The 25,489-nt window shown below is 45.8% G+C and overlaps 2 protein-coding genes and 1 long non-coding RNA gene across 4 annotated transcripts in view; 1 reads left to right on the top strand and 2 right to left on the bottom strand.

Moving 5' to 3' along the window:
- Positions 1-25,489, bottom strand: part of DDX47 (DEAD-box helicase 47) — a 100,466-nt gene that overhangs the window by 32,015 nt on the left and 42,962 nt on the right. The window lies entirely within an intron of this gene.
- Positions 2,088-6,213, bottom strand: APOLD1 (apolipoprotein L domain containing 1). The gene has a single exon (XM_062194853.1). The coding sequence runs from the start codon at positions 6,200-6,202 to the stop codon at positions 5,462-5,464; it is 741 nt and encodes a 246-aa protein (XP_062050837.1). The 5' UTR covers positions 6,203-6,213; the 3' UTR covers positions 2,088-5,461.
- Positions 6,296-25,007, top strand: LOC133761899 (uncharacterized). The gene is made up of 4 exons (XR_009866232.1): positions 6,296-6,371; positions 6,900-6,997; positions 9,226-9,266; positions 24,737-25,007. It is a non-coding gene; the product is annotated as an uncharacterized LOC133761899 (long non-coding RNA).

The raw sequence follows: 25,489 nt of genomic DNA, 5'->3' as shown, positions 1-25,489 counted from the left end.
CAAATTGTACATAGAACTGGATCTAGTGAGGCCTCAATAAGTACTTGCTACTCTTATCATGAAATGCCCTACACGGATTTTCTCTCTTATGGAAATGTCATTTTATTTAAGCACTGAGAAAAGTACTGTCCTTAAATGACATTTTGAAATTGCAACTTCAATAATAAGGTAAGAGCAGGAACAAATGTTTCCATGACAACCAGGCAGCCTAGAAAAAGAAGTTTTTAGCTTTAATGAAAGATTTTAGACATCATTCCCTTCCCAATGCAATCTACAAAAACAAAAAACCAAAAACTTCTTCCCATTACAGCTGTTGTGGTAAACTGGGTAACCACAGTCACACACAGTAGTAAGCCAGGATCCAGCTGCTCCTGTGTGTGAGGCCTCGACTGAGACTAACTGAGGCAAATGGAAGACCCTCCAGTACTGCCACCCCTAGTGTCCCTTGGGATTCAACATCATTTTCTGCAAATATAGCCTCATATAGTCCATCTGCATGTGCACAGGTAAGATGCATTGCAGGACCTTCTCTTACCAGGCCAGGCAGGTGCAGAGGTACATTCCTGGCCCCTCCAGGGGTCACACTTCATCAGCACAACACCCCATCTCCTAAGAACTTTCTGGTTGCTAAGACATTGTGTCCACATCTTAGGACTCACTCTTCATTCTATTCCCAACCACAGCAGAGTTGACTTTCCCTCTTATGAGTGTGCCAGGAGCAAATAGTAACATTCCAACCTCCTGTCCTTCTACATTTAGGGATTTAGTACAAATAGCTACCAGGACACTCGTGACCACAGGAATACTGAATGCTTCAGCCAAGGTAAGATCCCAGCTGTGGCTGCTCTTGGCCAACAGTCAGGATCTTGCTAACAAAGCCTTTTTGGGGGCTTGTGCAGTCATCAACTGTGTGACATGCAGCCCAGGAATGTGTTGAAGGTGCAGACTCATAGGCTGGCAGTGACAGGTGAGGTCTCGCCCAGAGTAGTCATTCCAGCAGACCACAGCAATCACAAGCGGTTTTCTGTTTGGATTGCTGGACTCACATCCCACAGCCACCCTCTGTTTCTTCATTACCAACAGAATCCATGGTGTATGGGCTCAGCACTAAAAATACCACTTTTCCCAGCCTTCCTTATAAGGAAAAGATCAAGGGATTTCCCTTCCCGCTACAGATGCTGCTCCCTTCCTCATCCTGTCTGCCTCTCTCTAGTACCTGGGTTTGATGAACATTAATTGGGCTGATTTTGGGTTTCCTTTCCTTGTACATCACACTTCTCTTTCTCTTCTTTCAGTAAGTACTTTTGACTCGGACATTGTCTGTATTAGAAATGGCAGGTGGAGTGGGATCTTAGCCTAGTAGGTAAGATGCCAGCTGGGTTGGAATGCCGGGTGCATTCAATATCAGAATTTCTAGGTTCAATTCACAGCTTCAGCTCCTGATTCCAGTTTCCTGCTGATGCAACTCTGGGAAGCTACAGTGAGTTCCTGCCATCTACTTGAGTTCCTGGTTCCCAGCTTTGGCCTGGCCCAACCTGGCCATCGCAGGCATTTTGGCGTGCGCTCGATTGCTCGCTCGCTCTCTCCTTCTCCCTATTTCTCTGCCAAAGAATGGAAGGAAGGAAGGGAGGGAGGAAGGAAAGAAGGACGGGTGTCTGAGAACAAGTGCATACAGACAGATCAGAGGGGCTGGAGTGGTGGCGTAGCAGGTTAAGGCCCCGCCTGCAGTGCCGGCATCCCATATGAGCACCTCTTCGCCTCCTGGCTGCTCTACTTCCTATCCAGCTTCCTGTTAATGGCCTGGGAGAGCAGTGGAGGGTGATCCAAGTCCTTGGGCCCCTGCACCCTTATAGGAGACCCAGGAGAAGCTCCTGGCTCCTGGCTTCGGCTTGGTCCAGCCCTGGACATTGCAGCCATTTGGGGAGTGAACCAGCAGATGGAAGATCTCTCTCTGTATCTCTCCTCTCTCTTTCTCTCTCTCTCTCTGTAACTCTGATTTTCAAATAAATAAAAAATAAAATTAATAAATAAAAAATAAAATTAAAAATCTTTTAAAAAAACAGATCAGAATGTTTACTGTGGACTTTTTTAATGGAACAGTCTGTAGTTCTAGTGAATCTTTGAAATGCAAAACCAAATGAATCTCCTTTACTGTGAAACAAAACCATTCAAATGATTACCAACCCAAAGAAAACTGAGAAACATTTAAATAGTTAATAAAAACACATTTGTATTGTGAAGCCCTGACATTTTTATGAAGTACACTTATAATCTAAATACTTCTCTCCCTTCTTCCCTTGACAACATACCATTTCAACCTGTTTACTCATAGAATGAAGACATTAAGGAAAAGGTTTACTGACATTCCCATAAAAGAAATAAGTAAGAATTTGTCTCCCATGACCAACACAACTGAACTTGACCAAATCCTGGCAGAGGCTCCAATTTTCATAAGAGAAACACAAGGAAGGGTGGTGTCTTTTTATTACCAAATTCTTGTTAACATAGCTAAGTGGTTAATTACTCAAATGCATTTATTGAGTTCTCCTTATGGGCAAAGTGTTGTTCTCAAGTAGACAATCTTCTGTAGAAATAAAGTGGGCTACTGTAATTATAAATTTCAAAAAATTATAAATTATAACATCAGGAGTTCAGGACTTCAGTATACTCAAATACCCTAATGACAGGAAAAGCTCCCCCCTGCTCCTGTTTCTGGAAGTGGCCAGTTTATTTATAGGGAACAGATCAGGTATCAGAAAAATATAATCCAAACTTAAGCATTCATAAAAGATGGAGTTAGGGAATGATTGTACCTTTATGATATAATACAAACAACAACACAAAGTATATTCTGAGTCTAAAATGCTAACATCCATGCAAGCCAATCAAGAAAATGACACAGTTCAATACAAACCAATATCAACTTCAAAATAAACCAACTTACAGACCAATTACAGTTTATGGGAAAAATAAAAATATAAAACACCAATCCTTCCCCCTGGTGCTGAAATGATAGCTCCTTAGACACATGGTCTCACTGTGAGGCAATGGGTTAGGCTGGGTAAATACATGGCACACAGTAATCAAACAACACAACCAAGTTGACTGTGTGTGGTCGCAATGACTTTTCAACATATTTTTCAACATTGCAGTTGTAGGAATGGAAATTGAAGAACTAAATATTTTCTTATACATAGCTGACAAGTTTCTTACTGCCCCAAAGTGAAAGCATGGCACATCCCCACCTCAACACAAGCTATTTTGTCCATCATAAGTAAGATGTGATTTCATAGGACATCAGGTTCCCAAGGTCTAAGTGCTTCCTTCATATGTTCTCATTTTTTTTTCCCCCTGAACTAAATAGGCTCCCTTTCCAGTCAAGTGCTATCTTCTGGCAAAGTACCTTCAGGATAAACACGTGTTATCATGTATCTATACCACACTTCCAGACTCCACTGACAAACTCAACACTCAACTCCTGCTCTTTCTTTTCACAATTCCCTGTGATTTGCTTTAAACTATCATTTAAAACTAGAACAACAACAACAACAACAACAAAACACAATTCCCTCTGAAGAAGAGACGTCTTCAAAGAGCACAATGTTGTTTCCAGCTCTTGCCCTGCCCTTCAAAGTCAAACTCAACCTCATGGAAGTGAAATTCTCTTGAAAAGAGTAGTCTCCCATTCATAACTTGCTAATAATTTTCTAAATGTAGTGATTAAATAAAATTAAAAGCAAATAATAATTAAATAACAAACTTAAAATAAATTTTAAAAAATATGTGGTCTGGTGACTTTCAGAGAAAGTAATAGAGATAGGTCAGTTTTCAACAAATTCACATTCCTTTCTGTACCAGTTTCCACAATGAGTGGGCAACACTGCCCCCTAAAGGATTTCTGGTGTTAATGTCCCTCAGCTCCTAGAGTGAGAAACTCCCGGGTGCACTACCCAGTAGCCACCACACATTCTTTTGTTTCTGGGACGCAGTCTGCTCTGGACCACCTGCAAAAGACCTGAAGACTTGGTGTTTCCAGAAAGGCCATGAGACCTCTGGAAGAATATCAGAAATCAGCGTTTGTTACAGTGGTTTCAAAACCTTAGCCTGCAGAATCGCCCGGAGGGCTTCTATTACCTCAGGTTGCTGGGTCCCATATCCAGAGATTCTGATTTGTCTATCAGGGTTGAATCCAGGAATTTGCCTTTCTAACAAGATGTCAGGCGATGCTCATTTGCCAGTCCAAGGACCATATTTGGTGAGCCAGGCACTGAACTCAATCCTCACAACTGGCTGAGAGGTTGTATGCACTGTTTTCCAGGACAGGAAGCCAGCCTGGGAGAGATCAGGTGGCCCAGGCCATGCCATTGTTCACAAAGCCTGTAATAAACTCACAGTGTCTGACTCACAGCCCACCACTCTCTTCCCTGAACTCCATGGCAGGGACTGAAGGGGTCAGTCACCTCCCCGCTTTCTGGCCTCAGCTTCTTCATACAATAGGCAGGACTTCATGACTGCTCAGCTGGACTCCCCTCTAGAAGCACCTGCAGGTCTGGCTTGAAGCCAACCAGGAAAAGTCAGCTCCATTCCCAGGCTACTCAAGGGAAGAGCAGGGCAAGCCAGTTCCAGGTCCCTCTCTGGGTCCTGAATGGTCCTATGAAGCTTAAAGAGGCGCAGGTTTGCTCTGGATTCTGCAATTCCTTGTTACCACAAACTCTGGAAGAGAGGCTTAAAAACAGGTGTCTCCTCTTAGGGGCACTTTGAGGATATCAAAGCCTAGTGGAATTTGGAGGGGACCCGGAGTGGGGGTACCTCTCCAGTCTCAGCTCAAACCACCAGGGCAGGGCAGGCATATGGTGCAGGGGCCTCATCCCATGTCAGAGTGCCTGGATTCCAGGCCCAGCTCTGCTTCCAATGCAGCATCCTGCTGATGCACACCCTAGGAGGCAGCAGGGGATGTTCCAAGAACTTGAGTCCCTGCCACCAACGTGGGAAATCCAGATTGATTTCTGGGCTACTTGCTTCTGCCTGACCTGCCCTGGCTGTAGCAGGCACCTGGAGAGTGAACCGGTAGACAGAAGATCGCTATCTGTCTCTGTCTCTCTGCCTTTCAAATAAATAAGAAATAAAGAAATAAAAATTTAAAAATAAAAGCCACCATGGTAGTGAGCCCTTGCCTCCTCTGTCCCACCCCAAATGATTTTGAAACAGGAGTGTCTCCCCACTGTGGAAGACAGAAAAAGGGAAAAGGCTTCAGTTCACATAGTCCCTCAGGAACACGCAAAAGTCCGCAGCCCCCAAGCCCAGGCAGGAGGTGAGGGTAAAGGGCCTTGGAGACCCTCCCGCTTGCCACAGTTTTTCTCAGTCTTTGCACTCAGCTCAGGGTTTTCCTGCGGGAGTTACAGATTTGGAGCATCCCATGGGGATGGCGTCTGGCCTCGGTCATGGGCGGGAAAGGATGTTCTCAGAAAAACAGCCCCGCGGGCGGGTCAGCTGAGATCCTGAGGTCGTGGCCGAGGCTGGACTTGGTGCAGAGCCGGACCCGGGCCTCCAGCTGCTCGCTGAGTTCGTCCAGGGCCCCCGTGCAGGACTCCAGGCTCTCGGCCAGCTTCTGAATCTTGGCCTTCAGCACGGCCTGGCTCACCCTGGTGGCCCCCTCTGCCCGCCTGGGGACGAGGAAGCCGCGTGAGCCGAAGAAGACGATGAAGTAGACGGAGTTGTACAGGGCCATGGAGGCGTTCCTGCCGCTCTGCAGCAGCTGGCGGTCCCCGCGCCCGTGGCAGCGGCAGAAGAACTCCAGGCAGCTCAGGAGCTCCCGCATCTGGTCCTGGCACGTGGCCGCGATCTCCTGCACCTTCCGTAGCTCCCGGGCGTTGCAGAAGATCAGGGAGAGGTCGGACGTGATGGTGACGGCCCCTCCGGCCGTGGCTACCCCCAACCCCACGGCGGACGCCAGCAGCGAGGCCCCTAGCGTGACCGGGCTGAGGGAGAGCCCCACGACGGCAGCCACGGCGCCCGCCGCGCTCAGCGAGCTGCCCGCCATGTTGGCCGCCAGGGAGCGCCGGCGGAGGCGCTTGAGGCGCCGCGCCACCTCGCGCAGGCGCAGTAGCTCGCCGTGCAGCCGGCCGCGCCGGTCCAGCAGCAGCCCCTGGAAGCGCCGCAGCGCGTCGGCGTCGCGCCGCTCCCAGGCCGCCGGGCCTTGCATGGCTGGCGCGGACTCGGACGCGCCGTCAGCCAGGGGCCTCGCCGCCGTCCTCAAGCTGGGGGTCGTCGAAGTGCCGCGGAGCCGCTGCTGCCACCTTGCGGGGAGCGGGTCAAGTCCGCGGGAGCCGGCGCTGGGGTCTGAGAGCAATCACGGGTGCTCGGGTCCTCGGGTCCGCATCTGCGAATAGGAATAGTGCTCTTTGAGCGTCTCCCCCGGGGAACCCTGGTGATGGACCGGGTCCACTATATGTTGAGCAAGAGCTGGGCTTGGTGTGGTGTGAGAGGGCATTAGACGGCTGCGCCAATCCTGAAGCCGTAGCTCTGTTTGAAAGAGCGTTGCAGGTGGTGGGTTGCACGGCTTGGGAAGCTCTTTCGTCATAGTTTTGGGAAAGGGAGATTTGGAACACAATTTCTCTCTCTCTTCCTCCCTCCCCCGCCGCCCCCACCCTTCTCTCTCCTCCCTGTCCCACCTCTCCCCCTTTGTCTGTCATAGGTGAAAAAAGTCATATTGTCCATAAGAAACCAAGCCTGGTGCTCACATGAAGCAATTCTTGGCTAAATATTCATCCAGCCTAAGGTGTGGTTGGGGTCACTGATTCCAGCTAGGGCACATCTGGTCTTCAGATAGCTCCATATTTGGCAAAAGTTTAATTAAAACTATTAAATTAATACCATTGTGGTTCTCTTTGTTTTGAAAGTGGCTGACAGCAAAATTAAGTGGCCAACATGTGTTTGCTCTACCAGTCACTGAGAGCCACCTGGTACCGTGATGGATTGAAACCAGTGGAAGAAAATGGTATGTCCTAGGGTGAAAAGCCCATCTTTTCTGCTCGCCAGGGGTTCTCGCCTTGGTATCCACTGCCCTGCTCTTTCTTAGGAACTTCTAGTGGCAGATAAGTCATAGACATAGAGCATTTCAAAACCATGAGATATCAGGGCAGAACTCATTCTCACCTGGATAAAGAGGAAGTTGAAACAGAGACACACTCTAGAGACAGCTGACTCCTCACAGAGCCTAGAAGCCAGGTCTCCTGACACACAGCTGTTGATCTCACACGCCCATTTCCATATTCCAACCCACCAGAGATTAAGTTTCCAGGGAAAATGAGGAAAAATCATCCCCCGATACCTAATGGACCATGAATACAACCCAGCATCACAAGGCCTATGGCTACTTTTCAGACGGTCTCCCTCTGGGCTCCCCACTTACCATCTACTTCAGGCTGCCTCTGGGAAGGAGAAGTCCCAGGCTGTTTCTGGATGGGTGAGCTTTATAGTTCCCGAGAACCAATAGCAGCCCTGGGAAAGCCTTGTCTCATCCTGAGAATTCACTGTTTCCTGTGCTGGCCCCTGCTGCCTTCATCCAGAAGGAAGTGACACAGTGGAAAATGACCTGCTAGCACAGCACATCCCGCAGTTAGGAAGTGGACATTGTGTGTTCGCTTTCCCCCACGCGCAGGAAGAGAACCACAGGCTCTTCCCCGACTTGAAACACGTGTTGTCATTCTCCCAGGGGGGATACCCTGCCTTTCCTCTCCTGAGAATAGCTAATGACGCCATCTGGGAGGCCTTCGAACACACCCCAGGCTGACCGGTTATAGTGTTTCTTGGAAGGTCACCGTTACAAAACTGAAAAAAGTGAAGGGCGGGGGTGGCCAGCCCTCTTCTAGCTGATGTAGCCACTCAGACTCCACGCCTGTGTTTGAAAAAGCATTGCAAGTCTGTGAGTGGTGGAAACACGTGCGGCCCCATGCAGCTTTAAGAATGCAAGGCCGAGCCCCGCGGGATGTGCTGCGTGCTGGGCTGGGCGTCTCCATCTGTGGAGAAGAGATTGGAGGTCTCAGGGCACACGGCAGGCCGAGTGGGTCGGAAACGCCAGCAGGGTCAGGCTGCACCAGGAGCTAATTATACACTTTGAACAGCAGCAGGGACATTGCGTCCCTGGTTTTCATCTGGGTTCCATCTACAGATTAGTGAAGTAGGGACTGAAGGACAAGTATCTGCATAAATCAGGACTTGCCTCAGCCCCCAGTACGTGGAAGAAAGTTGTCAGTGGGCCGTTCTCAGGAGTTGGAGTCCAGCTTGGGAACTCAGTCCTGCCACAGGGCCCCAGATACGTCACCCTTCTAACATTCTCGCCTTCAGAGAAGGAAGACCAAATTGGTATATAACTTAAATGGTATTCTCTGGTTCATTTGGAAATCTTGTTTTTATTTATTTATTTAAACTGAAAGTACTTTCCTTTTTTTTTTTTTTAAAGATTTATCTATTTTACTTGAAAGTCAGAGTTACGCAGAGAGAAGAGAGGCAGAGAGAGAGAGGTCTTCCATCTGCTGGTTTACTCCCCAACTGGCTGCAACAGCTGGAGCTGCTCTGATCCAAAGCCAGGATCCAGGAGCCTCCTCTGGGTCTCCCACACAGGTGCAGGGGCCCAAGGGCTTGGGCCATCCTCCATCACTCTCCCAGGCCACAGCAGAGAGCCGGATTGGAAGTGGAGTAGCCGGGACCCAAACCGGCACCCATATGGGATTCTGGCATTGCAGGCGGCAGCTTCACCTGCTGCACCACAGCGCTGGCCCCTATTTATTTTTTATTTATTTGATAGGCAGAGACACAGAGACAGACAGACAGCAATCTCCCATCTACTGGTTTCCTCTCTAAATATCCACAGCAGGCAAGGCTGGTTCAGACTGAAACCAGGAGCCAGGAATTCAATCTAGATCTGCCACATGGGTGTCAGGGACCCAAGTATGTGGACTGTCACCACTACCTCCAAGGGTGCACATTAACACAAAAGCTGGAATTGGAAGTGGAGCCTGGACTCGAACTCAGACATTGATATGTGATACGGGCATTTTCACTGCTACTCCAGACACCCACCCCCATTTGAAAAGCCTTAACAGCCATTTGATGCTAGAGCATGATTAAATCCCCATTTCATAGCTATACTTTGTGTTTAGCAACAAAACCATAGACCTTTTGATGACTCTGAATTTGATTCCTCTTCAAATACTCTGTTTACAGCTCCTTGAAAGAGAAATATCACTTCAATCAAGATGCCTCTGGTATGTACCTGCACTTTTGCAGTAAGATGTGGAAGAAAATTTTACTCTGTCCCCACAAACCTGAGAGATGAGCCAGGAGCAATGGCAGGGTGGGGGTGGGGAGGCAGGGTGGACAAGGAGGGAGCATACCCTCTTTTTTCTTTTCTTAAAGATTTATTTATTTGAAAGACAGAGTTCGAGACAGAAGGAGAGAGAGAGGGATGTCCCATCTGCTGGTTCACTCCCCGAAATGACCCCAATAGCCAGGGCTGGGCCAGGCCAGAACCCGGAAGGCAGGAACTCCATCTGGGTCTCCCACATGGATGGCAATGGCCCAAGTACTTGGATCATGTTCTGCTGCTTTCCCAGGTGCATTAGCAGGGAGCTGGTTTGCAAGTGGAGCAGCCAGGACTCAAAATGGCATCCAATGGGGTGCCAGCCACAATGCCAGCCCCTCCCTCCCTTTTTTAAAAGAACCCTGACTCGCCGGCGCTGTGGCTTAACAGGCTAATCCTCCGCCTTGCGGCGCCGGCACACCGGGTTCTAGTCCCGGTTGGGGTGCCGGATTCTATCCTGGTTGCCCCTCTTCCAGGCCAGCTCTCTGCTATGGCCCGGGAAGGCAGTGGAGGATGGCCCAAGTCTTTGGGCCCTGCACCCGCATGGGAGACCAGGAGAAGCGCCTGGCTCCTGGCTTCAGATCAGCACAATGCGCCGGCCGCAGCTGCCATTGGAGGGTGAACCAGCGGCAAAAAGGAAGACCTTTCTCTCTGTCTCTCTCTCTCACTATCCACTCTGCCTGTCAAAAAAAAAAAAAAAAAGAACCCTGACTCTACAGTTCTGTTCTGCTCCCCAAATTCCCTGGACATTGTGTTTATTTTGTGGCTGAGGAATTTTCCTGGGGTCTTCTTTAGAGAGTCAGGAATGACAGGACACAAGGAAGATGGAGAAACTGAAGGTGTAGGAGAGTAGACCACATGTATACTGAGATCAGCCTCTATCCTGCACTGTTTCTCACTTTGCTCAGCACCAGTTTTTCCCATATTTCCTTTATTATGGAAGAAGGGAGAAACCCGATCATCTGACCGTTTGGGCTAGTTGCAGTTTTTCTGGCTGCAGAAGCTTGACCTTGACATTATTTACAAGAACTGAGACCAGAACGTTGTTGACTTGACACTTGTCTACTTTCATACAGCAAAGCATGGTAAGAAATTTGAGAAACAATTGAAGGCATTTTGATCAGAAATTCTATGTGAGAATTGCTTCCACTCCAAAAATTTGTGGACTGGGGGCAGGCATTTGGCCTGGCAGCTAAGTGGCAGGTTAGGGCACCTGCTTCTCACATCAGAGTGCCTGGGTTCTATACCCAGTTCCAGTTCTTGATTCGCCGTGCCTGTTGCAGTGCACCCTGGGAGTCCATGGTGGTGCCTCAAGTAGTTGAGTTCCTGACATCCACGTGAAAGACCCGGGTTGAGTTCCTGGCTTCATGCTTCAGCTCCCACCCCAACCATTGTGGACTTTTGGAGAGTGAAGCAGCAGAAAAGAGATTCTCTCTTTCCCCATTCCCCCTCTCTTTCTCTCTTCCCCTCTCCCTCCTCCCCCTCCTCCTCCTCCTCCCCTCCTCCCTCTCTCTTCTCTCCCTTGTAACATATCACTCCAGGGTGACTTCACTACAGAGAGTGGTTGACCCTCATTATAGCCAGCTTGAATTCCAAGACCTAGAGCCGTAAGGGCATTCAGTGCAGGAAACAAGAGGTCAAGAGCTTTGTAAGCATGGGAATCTCCCCAGCCTTGCAGAGTTTAATTCTGGACGTCTGGAGTAGGGCCTGGGAAAATGCAGGTGAGTCCGACTTGCAGCTGCTGTTGAGAACCTCTGTTTTAGAAACTTCTGATGTTCTGACCACTTGTACATGGAAGGAGAAACCATAAGGTTGGTGGACAGTAGTTTGCCAGGTGTTTATCCTGTATAATTATTAATAGCCTGTTAGTATTAGGCACCTATTTAAAGCTATCGCTTTTTTAAAAAGGTTATTTGAAAGAAAGACGTGGTGGAAGGCAAACAAAGTACTTTCATTTACTAGTTCACTCCTCAGATGCCTGGAACAGCTGTGGCTGGGCGAGGCCAAAACCAGGAGTTGGGAACTCAATCCAGATCTCCCATGCAGGTGGCAGGAACCCAAATACTTGAGCTATTTCCTGCTGCCTCCCAGGGTATACATTAACAGGAAACTGGAATCAGGAGCAAGGTTGGGCCTTGAACCCAGGCACTCCAGTATGGGATGTGGGTGTCCTAAACAGCATCTTTTTTTTTTTTTTTAAGATTTATTTTATTTATTTGAAGGACAGAGTTACAGAGAAAGGTAGAGACAGAGAGTTCTTCCATCCACTGGTTCATTCCCCAGATGGCCGCAACGGCCAGAGCGGTGCTGATCTGAAGCCAGGAGCTTCCTCCGGGTCTCCCACGCAGGTGCAGGGGTCCAAGGACTTGGGCCATCTTCTACTGCTATCCCAGGCCATAGCAAAGAGCTGGATCAGAAAAGGAGCAGCCAGGACTAGAACTGGCACCCATATGGGATGCTGGCACTTCAGGCCAGGGCTTTAACCCACTGCACCACAGCGCCAGCCCCCTAAACAGCATCTTAATCAATTCATCAAATACATGCCCCAAAACTATTGCATTTTAAAGAGACTGATAATTATTCTCAGAATCCCCCTGATGCCCAGGCCACCTCCAGGCTGTTGGTGAATTTAAAAAATGAAGAAATTCTAAAACAGGATATAAAAATTATGTTTATTTTAAAATGTAACCACAGGATTTAAGGATATTAATTCATAGTGCACTGCAGTAGTAAGATAGCACAAGTTTCAAGTTATACAACAATCACTTTTCCCTTTTACTCCTCATCCATGTATCTCAGTGACTGTTTACAGAACCTCTTTTGGAGACATCAAAAGTATGAAATTGAAACAATCTGTGAATGTGAAGTTTAGGCCACAGGTCTTCCAGACTTCTCTTTGTAATCTGTTCTAATATGGATATTCACTCACATGAAGAAAAGCGAATTACAATAACAACAGATACTCACTTGAGGATTTTTGGCTGTGATTTTTGTGAATTTCATGAGAATGTAAGCACTCTAGCATATAAACTCTCAAAGTTGCTTGCTGAATTTAACTCATGAAAAGTATTCAGTTCACTAGGAGAAATGTCCTTGTTTTAATAGCAGTTTTACGAGAATTTAACATTAAGTAATCTCTTGGAATATACAACCTAGTAGATAACTTAGAGTACTTTTTCTGCCGATGATGTTGAGGATATCTAGCTCACATGGGATCTCATTAATATTGTCAAACATTCTTGGAAGCCAGGAAAAAACCAACACAGTGAACACTGAAATCTGGTCATTTTTTATTTCTCCAAATTGGCCTCCGATCTTTGTTAATGTACACAAACATTCTTCAACACGAGTGTTTAAACACGAGTCTGAGTTCGTTTTTCCACCTAACGTTCCTGCAGTTACACACTTCTCTATGTTGACATAGTCCTCACCTCTGTCATTTTTAATAGTTATGTAATAATCCTGTTGTTTGCTTAGTCATTTCCCTGTTAGACACTTGGATTGATTCCAATTTTTTCCACTGTTACCGTTAGCGTTGCTAGGACATCTGTGTACACTCTCTCCCTTAGGAGTATTTCTTTGGGGAATATTCATAATAAGAAGAAATCAAATGAAGGGGAATGAACATCTTTCTAGAAGGGCCAATTCATAGTGCCATCAATTTTGTAAGAATAGCACCAGAAGGCCTTGAGACAACTCAGTTTTAAGATTTATTGTGTTTACTAGAAAGGCAGAATGACAGGGCGATTAAGATCTTTCATCCACCGGTTCATTCCCCAGATGGCTACATTAGCTAGGGCTGGGCCGGGCCAAAGTCAGGAACCTGGAACTCCATCCAGGTCTCCCACATGGGTGGCAGGGGCCCAGGGACTTGGTCCATCTCCTGCTGCTTTCCCAGGTGCATTAGCAGAGAGCTGGATTGCAAGCGGAGCAGCTAGGACTGGAACTGGTTCTCCCATATGGAATGCTGGCATCACAAGTGGCAGCTTAATCCACCGCACCACAATGCCAGCTCCAGAGTTTTCTTAAATTAATGCTTAGTTTGGTTTATTTCAACTCCACAAATGTGCATTGATTCCCTACCATGTGCCAGAAAATCAGGCTAGTTTGAGGCTAAAAAGTTGAACAAGATAGTGTCTACTCCAGGAGATGGCTGAGCATTGGAAGAGAAAGATACAGAACCAAACATTTCCATTTGGTGTGGGAAATGTAAGAAGTATGTGCCAGGAACAAGTAAGCACAGAGAAAGTGCCTGCCTGGGAAGTACTAGGGAAGATTTTCTGGAAGCACTGGTATTTAGCTGACCCTTGAGATTTGAACAGAAGTTGTTTGGACGAAGATTCGGAGAGAAAGGAGGTGCAGGATGAGAGAACATAATAGACAAAGGCACAGAGGATTGTTCAGGATGTTTCAGGAAGTTTGGCATTGCTAAGAATAGAGTGGGAAGCTGGGAATGCCCAGAGATGAGGTTGAAGGGTTGTAGAGCAACCAAGCCACAATGGCTCTCAAACACCATGTTAGGGGAAAACTGTATTAGCCTCCTTTTCATCAATGTTATGAAATACCAGATGCGGGCTAAGTTTATAAAGGAGAGTTGGGACAGCTCTGTGGCGCAGCTGATAAAGCCGCCACTTGCAGCACGGGCATCCCACATGGGTGTCCTTTTGAGTCCTGGCTACTCCATTTCTGATCTTGCTCTTTTCTAATGTGCCTGGGAAAGCATCAGAGAATGGACCAAGTGCTTGAGGCCTTGTACCATGTGGGAGACCAAGAGGAAGCTCCTGGTTCCTGGCTTTGGCTTAGCCCAACCTTAGCTATTGTGGCCATCTGGGGGGTGAACCAGCAGATGGAAGACTTCTCTCTCTCTCTCTCTCTCTCTCTCTTTCTCTCTCTCTCTGTAACTCTGCCTTTCAAATAAATAAAATAAATCTTTAAAAAAATAAAAGGAAAAAGGCTTGTGTAGCTCACAGTTCTGGACATTCAAAGGTAAAACCAGGCAGCCCTGTCGGTTGGGCCTCTGACCAGGGCCTGATGGCAGATGGTGTCACAATGGTAGAAACATGTGTGGGAGGAAGAGATCACATCTTTAAAAAAAATATTTATTTGTTTATTTGAAAGGCAGAGTTAAAAAGAGTATAGGAGAGAAAGAGAGAGATTTCCATCTACTGGTTCATTCACCAAATGGCTGCAATGGCCAGGGCTGGACTGGGCCAAAGCTAGGAGCTCCAGGTCTCTCATATGGGTTTAGGGCCTAAGTACTTGGGCCATCCTCCACTGCTTTTCCAGGCGCATTAGCAAGGAACTGGATCGGAAGTAGAGCAGCTGGGACATGAACTGATGCTTATATGGGATGCCAGTGTTGCAGGCAACGGATTAACAAGCTATGCCACAATGCCAGCCCCCAAGATTGCATCCAAAAAAGGAAGCCAAAGCATCATTCAGGGGTTTAGCTTGCTATTTTAACAATTCACTCTTGGCAACAGTTCAGGGATCCACACAAGGGCTACTTTAATCCCTTCCAAGGACACAACTCCAACTGATCCAAGGACCTCCCACTAGGCCCCACTTCTTAAAGGTTTTATTGCCTGGCTGGTGCTGTAGCGTAGCAGGAAAAGCCACCACCTGCAGTGCCAGCATCCCATATGGGCACTGGTTTGAGTCCTGGCTGTTTCGTTTCTGATCAAGGTCTCTGCTATGACCTGAGAAAGCAGTAGAAAATGGCCCCAGTTCTTGGGTCCCTGCACCCACGTGGGAAACCTGGAAGAAACTCCTGGCTCCTGGCTTCAGATCGGCCCAGCCTGGGCTGTTGCAGTCATGTGGGGAGTGAACCAGTGGTTGGAAGACTTTCTCTCTCTCTCTCTCTCTCTCTCTCTCTTTCTTTCTGTCCTGCCTCTCTCTAACTCTGACTTTCAAATAAATAAATAGATTTTTTTAAAAAAGTTTCATTGTCTCCCACATTACCTCAATCCTACAACACATGAACTTTCAATGGGACAAATCACATCCATACCATAGCAGGGGAACACTAAAGATTTTTCAGCTGTAGCTTTGCAGGGTTGGTATCATTGACAGTTGTGGGAAGGGTGGTTTTTAGAGCCACTAAAGCCAGGGGATAAATTAGAAGGTTACTGAGTTGTTGAGAGAGAGAGAGAGAGAGAATCAGGGGTGTGACTAGTGTTGGTAGGATGGAATGGAACAGATAAAGTACAAAATATGGTGGAGACAAAGTTGGCTAATGATACTCAGAGCTTCTACTCAGGTCAGTTAAATCCATCAAGCCACATGGCCACCTCAACATCAAAGGAATAGAAGGTAAACCCCTGCCATGAGGGGAGGCAAGAGAAAAAAATGGAAGCCATCAGACCACCTCCAGGTGCTTTGCTTGTAGAGCAGCTAATCCAAGGTGAAAACAACCACCAACCATCTCATGGTCCCTCTTCCTTCTCAGTATTTCTTTGGAAGTGCAGTCTTCATGTGGTCATAAGAAGACTCTCACTGTGGCTGACTGTTGCTATGACTCTGAGGATGATTGATGGTGGGAAAGGGGCTCTAGAGAACCAAGAAACTGGAATGACAATAGCTGTTTTGTGGTTAACAAAGACTTTAGGTGCCATTGACCAACTACGACTCTTTCTTGTCTTTGCATTTACCTAGAAATCAAAGTTGGGGCTGGCCTGGTGGCACAGCCAGTTAAGCCACCACCTGCAATGCCAGCATTCCATGTCAGAACACTAGTTCAAATCTGGCTGCTCTGCTTTTGATCCAGCTCACTGCTAATGTGCTTGAGAAACAATGGAAGATGGCCCAAGTACTATGACACCTACCACCCATGTGGGAGACTTGGATGAAATTTGAGGCTTCTGGCTTCAGCCTGGTCCAGACCCAGCTGTTGGAGCCATTTGGGGAATGAATGGAAGATCTCTTTCTTTAACTTTCCCTTTCCTTCTCTATCACTCCGATTTTCAAACAAATAAAATAACTCTCTAAGGAACAAAAAAGAAATCAGAGTTCTGGTGGGACAGGAAGTATGGAGCAGCAGGTTAAGCCACTGCTTGGGACATTTGCATGTCATAGTGCCTGGGTCAAGTCCTGGATACTCCACTTATAATCCAGCTTCCTGCTAATGCATGGCCTGGGAAATAGCAGATGATGGTTTAGGTACTTGAGCTCTGTCACCCTTGAGGGAGACATAGATGGAGTCCCTGGCTCCTGGCTTCAGATTGGCCCAGCCCTGTATTTTACAGGCATTTGGGGAATAAACCACAAATGGAAGATCTGCCCCTCTCTATCTCTTCCTACTCATCCAACCCATCACTTGTTCAAGCAGGAGAAAATCAACATTTTAAAGAAATCAGAGTTGTGAGGTAGGTGTTTGGTGTAGTGATAAAGGTGCTGCTTGGGATGCCTACATCCTATATCCAAATATGTGGGTTGGAGTCCCAGCTCTGCTCCCTATTTCAGCTTCTTGCTAATGTGTCCTCTGGGAAGCAGCAAATGATGGCTCAAGTACTTGTGTCCCTGCCGCCCGTGTGTGGAGACCTAGACTAACTTCCCAGCTTCTGGCTTTGAACTGGTCCAGCCCCAGCTGTTGCATTTGAGGAGTTAACCTGCAGATTGCCTTCCAAATACATTTTTAAATCTTTTTTTTTAAAAATCCAAGTTCTAGTAGTTGATCACTGGGTTTGCCGAGCTTAGGTCAAGTGCCTGTTCACTGGCTGCACTGTATAGAGAAATGAAACAAGCAGAAATGGGTAACGGGACTTCACCCTTCCACCAATATTACCTGTAATCACAGAGAAGAATTCTCAGGCCAGGAAATCACAGTGAAAGTGGTATAATATGGGAAGGGAAACTGATGCTTAGAAAAAGCTAAAAAGAAAATATCCACAATACACATTTTAACCTAAATGACCCAAGTGGAGTTTATTTTAGTTCAAGGTGAATGTAAATTCTTCTCCTGTTATAATGTTGATCACTTTTTGTTTAAAAAAATGCTTTTCTGTAAATGTGTTATTGCTTGTCTCATATTGATTTATTGCCACTGTTTACATATACTTCTTTTAAAAAAAAAAAAGATGTATTTATTTATTTGAAAGACAGAGTTACAGAGAGAGATATAGGCAGAGAGAGAGGTCTTCCAACTGCTGGTTCACTCCCCAAATGGCTGCAATGGCCTGAGCTGGGCCCATCCAAAGCGAGGAGTCAGGAGCTTCTTCTGAGTCTCGCATGTGAGGGCAGGGGCCCAAGCACTTGGGCTGTTCTCCACTGCTTTCCCAGACATGTTAGCAGGGAGCTGGATTGGAAGTGGAGCAGCCGGGACTCGAACCAAAGCTCATATGGGATGCTGCCGCTGTAAGCCGAGGCTTTAACCCACTGCCTCACAGCACTGGCCCCCATTATTTACATATAGTTCTATAAAATCTGTTGTATTTCATTGATTAACTTACCTGCCTTTAATTCAATAAAATATAATTTTGAAAAGCGCTGCTTTGTAGCAGCATTTTTCCTTTTCTATTTAAGTTTCATTTTTTATTCATTTATTTGAGAGTCAGAATGAGACAGAAAATGAGCTTTCATCTGCTGGCTCACTCCCCAAATGCCCGCGACAGCCAAAGCTGTGCCAAGCTGAAACCAGGAGCCTGTAACTCAAACCAGGTCTCCCATGTGGGTGGCATGGACTCAAGTACTTGAGCCATGACCTCTGCTTCCCAAAGTCTGCATTAGCAAGACACTGGAGTCTGGAACTGCACGTGAGATTCAAACTCAGGAACCCAGATGGGAGATGTGAGCATCTTAACCCCTGAACCAAACACCAACTCCCAGGGGTTTTATTTGTAAAGAAGGACTCCACCATCCTTGCCTATTGCTTTCAAAATGGATGTGTTTGGTGCTCACTTCGGCAGCACATATGCAAAATGAATGTGTTTGGTAATTTTACTTGATTATTTGTTTGGATAAATCTAACACTGGGAATTCCTCAATTGCCCCAGGCTTCCTAATGTGATCAACTGCAGGCAATTTAAGTTGATTCCACTTCCTTCTCCACAGGTGTGCACACCTGCACAGAACACCTGGGAACCTGTGGGTTAAACACACTCTATATCATTAATATAGAAGTGTTTGCTCCACAGTCCCTATTAGTCATATCTAATTGACCACAAGTCTTTTCCTCTGATGCCAGGAAAACTGCAGCTGAGTCCACACTCCTCCTGAAGCTATAAAGACTCTCTTATCTCCCAGACCACTGGGAGACAATCACCTTTGTCTCTCCCTTTGTTGGGCTTAGTCATTATCTTCCAAGTTCTCAGACACACACACAGCAGTCCTTGCAACCTGGATTGTAACACCTGCTTTTTTTTTCTTTTTTTTTTTTGTATCTACAGAGGCATAATAAATCTTAAACTTTCCTTCAACTTTAAGACTCCTTGGAATAGTTTAATTTTTACCATGTTTCTTAGAGGCAAGAGAATGCTGGATATTGGTTTTCTTTTTTTAACTCTTCTTAAAGTCTATTTTTGATAGAAGACTTACATCAGTTCACACTAAACAACAGAAGGAAGCAAAGTGTGTATTTCCTAGAACCCTGAAAGTTGATCATTTTTGTTCTAATTACTTTTAAAATATAGTGAGTTTTCAATTTTAGTTGCTTTTGAATTCAATGAGAAAATTATGTAATTCATCTTTCTACAATCTTTTTTGTTTCCATTAATTTTTAGAGCAGTGTTTGGCTCATGGAGGGTCACAGCAAAGTTGAGTGGGGGAACAGAGATATCTCATACTACCCCTGCCTCCAGGCATGCATAACCTCCCCTGGTATCATCATCCTCATAGAGTGGTACATATGTTATGTGTAATGAACCTACCTTGACCCTAAGCCCACAGCTTGTATTAGGGTTCCCTCTTGGTGATGGACATTCTATGGATTTACTCTTCACTATAATATCATAAAGAGCAGTTTCACCACCCTAAAAAATAAAACCCTTTGTCCTCCACCTGTTCATCACTCACTCCCCCCGAGCCCCTGTCAACCACTGATCTTTTTACTGTCTCAATCACTTCTTCCTTTTCAGAATGTCATATAGTTGGGAACATATATATCCTTTTTCAGATTGGCTTTTTTCACTTAGTGATATGCATTGAAGTTTTCTCCATGTCTTTATATGGTATGTTAACTCACTTCTTTTTAGCTCTGGATAGTAGTCCATTACCTGGATGTATCATTACATATCCATTTACCCACCGAGAGAGACATCTTGGTTGCTTCCAAGTTTTGGTAATTACAGATAAAAATGATATAAATATCTTCATGTAGAGTTTTGTGTGAATATAAGCTCTCAACTCCTTTTGGTCAACACCAAGGAGTATGACTCTTGGATCTTATGGTGAAAGTATGTTCAGTTTTGCAGCAAAGTACCAAACCGTTTTCTAATGTGGCTGTGCCATTTTGCATTCCTACCAGCCAGGGATGAGAATTTCCGTTACTCTATATCCTCACCACCAACATCCTATATTGTCAGTGTTCTAGATTTTGGCCATGCTGACAGACGGGCAGTGGTATCTCACTGCCATTTCATTTTGTATTTCTCTGATGGGACCTACGATTTGGACATCTTTTCATATATGTCTTTTCCTTCTACGTCTCTTCTTTGGTGAGATGTTTGTTAAGGTCTTTGGCAGTTTTTAAGTCAACTTTTTTGTTTACTTATTGTTGGATTTTAAGGGTTCTTTGTATATTTTGGGTAATAGTTCTTTATCATATATATCTTTTGCAAATATTTCCTCCCAGAGGCCAGTGTCATGGCACAGTAGGTTAAGCCACCACTTGCTATGCCAGCATCCCATCTAGGAGTGCTGGTTTAAATATCAGCTGCTCCACTTCCAACCCAGCTCCCTTCTTTTTTTTTTTTTTTTTTTTTTTTTGACAGGCAGAGTGGATAGTGAGAGAGAGAGAGACAGAGAGAAAGGTCTTCCTTTTTGCCGCTGATTCACCCTCCAATGGCCGCTGTGGCCGGCGCATCTCGCTGATCTGAAGCCAGGAGCCAGGTGCTTCTCCTGGTCTCCCATGCGGGTACAGGGCCCAAGCACTTGGGCCATCCTCCACTGCCTTCCTGGGCCATAGCAGAGAGCTGGCCTGGAAGAGGGGCAACCGGGATAGAATCCGGCGCCCCAACCTGGACTAGAACCCAGTGTGCCGACACCGCAAGGCGGAGGATTAGCCTGTTAAGCCACGGCGCCGGCCAACCCAGCTCCCTTCTAATGCACCTGGGAAGTTTCACATTTTAAATTTGTGCCTGTGACCCACTTTGAGATAAGGTTTGTGAAGAGTGTAAGGCCTGCTTCTAGATTCCTTGTGTGTGTGTGTGTGTGTGTGTGTGAATGTGGATAACCAGTTTCCATGACCATTTGTTAAAAAACTGTCTTTGCTTCATTGCATTGTTTGCTCTTTTGTCAAAGCTCAATTGACTATTTATGTGGGTTTTGGGGGGGCTTTCTATTTTGTTCCATTGTTCTATTATTTGACCATTACCACACTGTCTTTGTAGCTGTAGAGTTAAAGTCATGTAATGTCAGTTGTTCAGATTTATTCTTCTCTTTCAATAATGTGTTGTCTATTCTGGGTCTTTGTCTCAGACTTTTTTTTTTTTTTTTTTTTTTGATTATTTGAGAAGCAGAGAGAGAGAGAGAGAGAGAGAGAGAGAGAGAATGCTCCATCTGCTGGCTCATTCCCCAAATGCCTGCAATGGCTGGGGCTGAGCTGGGGCTGAAGCCAAGAGCCAGAAACACAATCTAGGACTCTCAGGTGGATGGCAAGCCATCATCCCTATTTCTCAGGGTCTGTGTTAGCAGGAAGCTAGAGTTAGGAGCCAGAGCTTGAAACTGAACCCAGGGCTGGTACCGTGGCTTAACAGGCTAATCCTCCACCTTGCGGTGCTGGCACACTGGGTTCTAGTCCCGGTTGGGGCGCCAGATTCTATCCCGGTTGCCCCTCTTCCAGGCCAGCTCTCCGCTATGGTCCGGGAAGGCAGTGGAGGATGGCCCAAGTGCTTGGGCCCTGCACCCGCATGGGAGACCAGGAGAAGCACCTGGCTCCTGGCTTCGGATCAGCGAGATGTGCCGGCCGCAGCGGCCATTGGAGGGTGAACCAACAGCAAAAAGGAAGACCTTTCTCTCTGTCTCTCTCTCTCACTATCCACTCTGCCTGTCAAAAAAAAAAAAAAAAAAGAAAAGAAAAGAAAGAAAGAAAGAAAGAAAGAAACTGAACCCAGGCCCTCCAGTGTGACATGTGGGCATCTTAACTACTAGGCTAAACACTGATCTTTTGTAAAACCTTTGGAGTTGATTTGCCAGTATCTACAAGATAACTTTCTGGGATATTGATTAGGATTGCATTGCTAAGGTACATTTTATGGCTCAGGAATTCAATCAAGGTCACCCATGTGGGTGACAAGGACCCAAGTACTTGAGCCATCAGCTTCTGCCTCCGAATGTCTGCATTAGCAGGAAGCTGGAATTAGAATTCAGAGCCAAGGCTCAAATCCAGACACTCCGATGTGGCATGTGGGCATCTTAACTGCTAGGTCAAATATCCACCCAGATGGTGTTATTAAATCAACTATGTCCTTACCCATATTCTGCCTGCTAGATATATCCATTTCTGATCGAAGGGTGTTAAATTCTCCAGTTTTAACTGTGGATTGGTTTATTTCCTCATCCTGTTCTGTCATCCTTGGGCTCACATACTCTGACACTGTTTGTAAGTACATATGTTAGACAAAGGATTGTTAAGTTTTCTTGAAGAATTGACCCCTTTATCATTATGTCATGCCCCTATTTATTCTCAATATCTTTCCTTGCTCTGAAGTCTGTCCTGCTTGAAATTGGTATAGCAACTCTCACTTTCTTCTGACTCATTGTTAGAAAGCCATGTCTTTCTCCATACATTTACTCTTTTTTTAAAAAAGATGTATTTATTTGAAAGTCAGAGTTACACAGAGAGAAGGAGAGGCAGAGAGAGAGAGAGGTCTTCCATCTGCTGGTTCACTCCCCAAATGGCCGCAACTGCTGGAGCTGTGCCGATCTGAAGCCAGGAGCCAGGAGCTTCTTCCAGTCTCCCATGCAGGTGCAGGGGCCCAAAGACTTGGGCCATCTTCTACTGCTTTCCCAGGCCATAGCAGAGAGCTGGATTGGAAGTGGAGCAGCGGGTCTTGAACCAGCACCCATATGGAATGCCGGCACTGCAGGTGGCAGCTTTACCTGCTACACCACAGTGCTGGCCCCCATGCATTTACTCTTAATGTATGTGTGCCTTTACATTCAAAGTGGGTTTCTTGTATACACACATACGTACTTGGTTCTTGCTTTTTGATTTACTCGATCAATTTTTTTAAACTGATATATTTCGACCACTGACATTTAAACTGATTATTGATACAGTTGGATTAGTATCTGTCATATTTCCTACTGTTTCCTTGTTCTTTATTCCTATTTTTATGTTTCAGGTTTTGGGTTTTTTTTTTTTTTTCCCTTTTTATTTTAATTGATCACTTTTGTGATAGTTTTCTCTCCTTTCTTAGTATATCAGTATATACTTTTCATATTTTTTACCTTTTTTGTGGTTGCCCTGGATTACAATACATACTTACAACTAGTCCAAATCCACTTTCAAATAACAGCATATCACCTCTCAGGTAGTGTGGGTACCTTATAATAAAAACTCATCCAGCCGGCGCCGTGGCTTAACAGGCTAATCCTCCGCCTTGCGGCGCCGGCACACTGGGTTCTAGTCCCGGTTGGGGCGCCAGATTCTATCCCGGTTGCCCCTCTTCCAGGCCAGCTCTCTGCTATGGCCCGGGAAGGCAGTGGAGGATGGCCCAAGTGCTTGGGCCCTGCACCCGCATGGGAGACCAGGAGAAGCACCTGGCTCCTGGCTTCGGATCAGCGAGATGTGCCGGCCGCAGCGGCCATTGGAGGGTGAACCAGCGGCAAAAAGGAAGACCTTTCTCTCTGTCTCTCTCTCACTATCCACTCTGCCTGTTAAAAAAAAAAAACAAAAAAACAAACAAAAAAAAACCCTCATCCTAATTTCTCCCTCTCCTTGTATTTTTTTTTTTGCTGTCATTCATTTCACCTACACATAAACATACATAAGCTTAGGTATTCCTACATTAGCAAAGATATTGTTCTTATTGTGTCTAGCAAACTGCTAGCTGTTAGATCAATTATGAATAAGAAAAAGAAAAGGTTTTATTGTATCTTCACTTCTTCTTCAAGGTTCTTCTTTCCTTAATTTAGATCTAAGTTTCTGACTATATGATTTTCCTTTTTTTCTAAATAAGGTTTTTTTTAACATTTCTTGGGAGATAAGTCTACCAGCAATAAATTCCCTCCATTTTTGTTTATTTGAGGAAGTCTCTATTTCTCTTTCACTTTTAAATGTTAATTTCATGGGAAAAGAATTCTAGGTTGGTGGGTCTTTTGTCTTAACACATTAAAATTTCCCTGGACTCTATTCTTGTTTGCATGATCTCTGGGGTGTTTGATGGAATTCTAATCTTTGCTTCTCTATAAGTCAAGTGTTTTTGTCTCTGAGTTCTAGCAGAATTTTTTCCTTCATCTTTAATTTTCTGTAGTTTGAATACACTGTGCTTACCTGTAGGGGGTCTTGTTTATTTGTTTCTGACATTTATCTTTATTAGTGTTATCTGAGTTCCCTCTCTGTGATTTGGTGTCTGACATTCGTTTGGGGACATTCTCAGTAATTGTTTCAAATATTTGTTTTTTCTTATTCTAGTATATTCATCTCAAAATATTATACTTTTTATAGTTTTCTACAATTCTTTATATTCCTTTTCCTAAGATTTATTCATTTATTTGAAAGGCAGGGTGACTGAGCTGGAGCGGGGGGGGGGGGGGGGGTAGGAGGCGGGGGAGAGAGAGAGATCATCCACCTGCTGGTTCAGGTTCACTCCCTTAATGGCTGTAACAGCTGGGACTGGGCCAGGCAGAAGACAGCAATCAGGACCTCCATCCAGGTCTCCCACATGGGTGGCAGGAACTCAGGTACTCCAGCCATCACCTGCCACTTCTCAAGCACATTAGCCACAAACTGGATTAGAAATAGAGTACAAGGACTCAAACTGGCACTCCAGGATGAGATATGGGCACCCCAAGCAGCAGTCCAACCTGTTCCGCCACAGCACTGGCCCCAGTTCTTGATATTCTGGTGTGGATCTTCTCTTCAGTCTTTTTTCCCCCTCTCCTTTTTGGATTTGGAGGTGCCTGCTGAGATACCCCCAAGTTCAGAGTCTTCCCTCAGCCATGTCCAGACTTCATTTCTGTTATAATATTTTTGGTCTCTAACATTTCTTGGCGCAGAGGGTTAAAGCCCTGGCCTGAAGCGCCAGCATCCCATGTGGGCACCTGTTCGGGACCCAGCTGCTCCACTTCCGATCCAGCTCTCTGCTGTGGCCTGGGAAGGCAGTGGAAGATGGTCCAGGTCCTTGGGCCCCTGCACCTGCGTGGGAGACCTGAAGGAGGCTCCTGGCTCCTGGCTTCAGATCGGCGCAGCTCCAGCCATTGCGGCCATCTTGGGAGTGAACAACTGGATGGAAGACTCTCTCTCTCTCTGCCTCTGCCTTTCTGTAAAATTGCCTTTCAAATAAATAAATAAATACATCTTTAAAAAAAAAAAAGAATTTTCTTCTCTCTGATTATATTACCCATCAGTTCTCCTGTGCTGTCTACTTTATCCTTTGGATCTCTTAGTATATTAATCATGATTGTTCTAAATTCCCAATCTGATAGATAATTCCAATATCCCTGCCAGACCTGAGTCTAGTTCTGATGCTTCCAGGGTCTCTTCAAACTGTTCTCTGCCCTTTGTAAAATGCCTTTTAATTTTTTCTGGAGAGCCAGTCATGGTGTGCTGGCCAAAAGGAAGTGCAGCAACCAGAGCTTTAGTGATGCAGAACTAAGATTTACGGGGGAGAAGATACATGCTATATTGCCATGGTTAGGTCTCAGTCTTTTGGTAAGCCTCTGGCTCTGGACTGTGAACTTCACAAATGCTTTCCAGATCCCTCCTCCCTTAGCTGGGACAGAATAGTTAAGAGTAGGCCGGCGTTGGTC

This window comes from Lepus europaeus, chromosome 6 (assembly GCF_033115175.1).
Source record: "Lepus europaeus isolate LE1 chromosome 6, mLepTim1.pri, whole genome shotgun sequence".
Classification (NCBI taxonomy): domain Eukaryota; kingdom Metazoa; phylum Chordata; class Mammalia; order Lagomorpha; family Leporidae; genus Lepus; species Lepus europaeus.
This window is presented reverse-complemented; position numbering and strand designations above follow the sequence as displayed.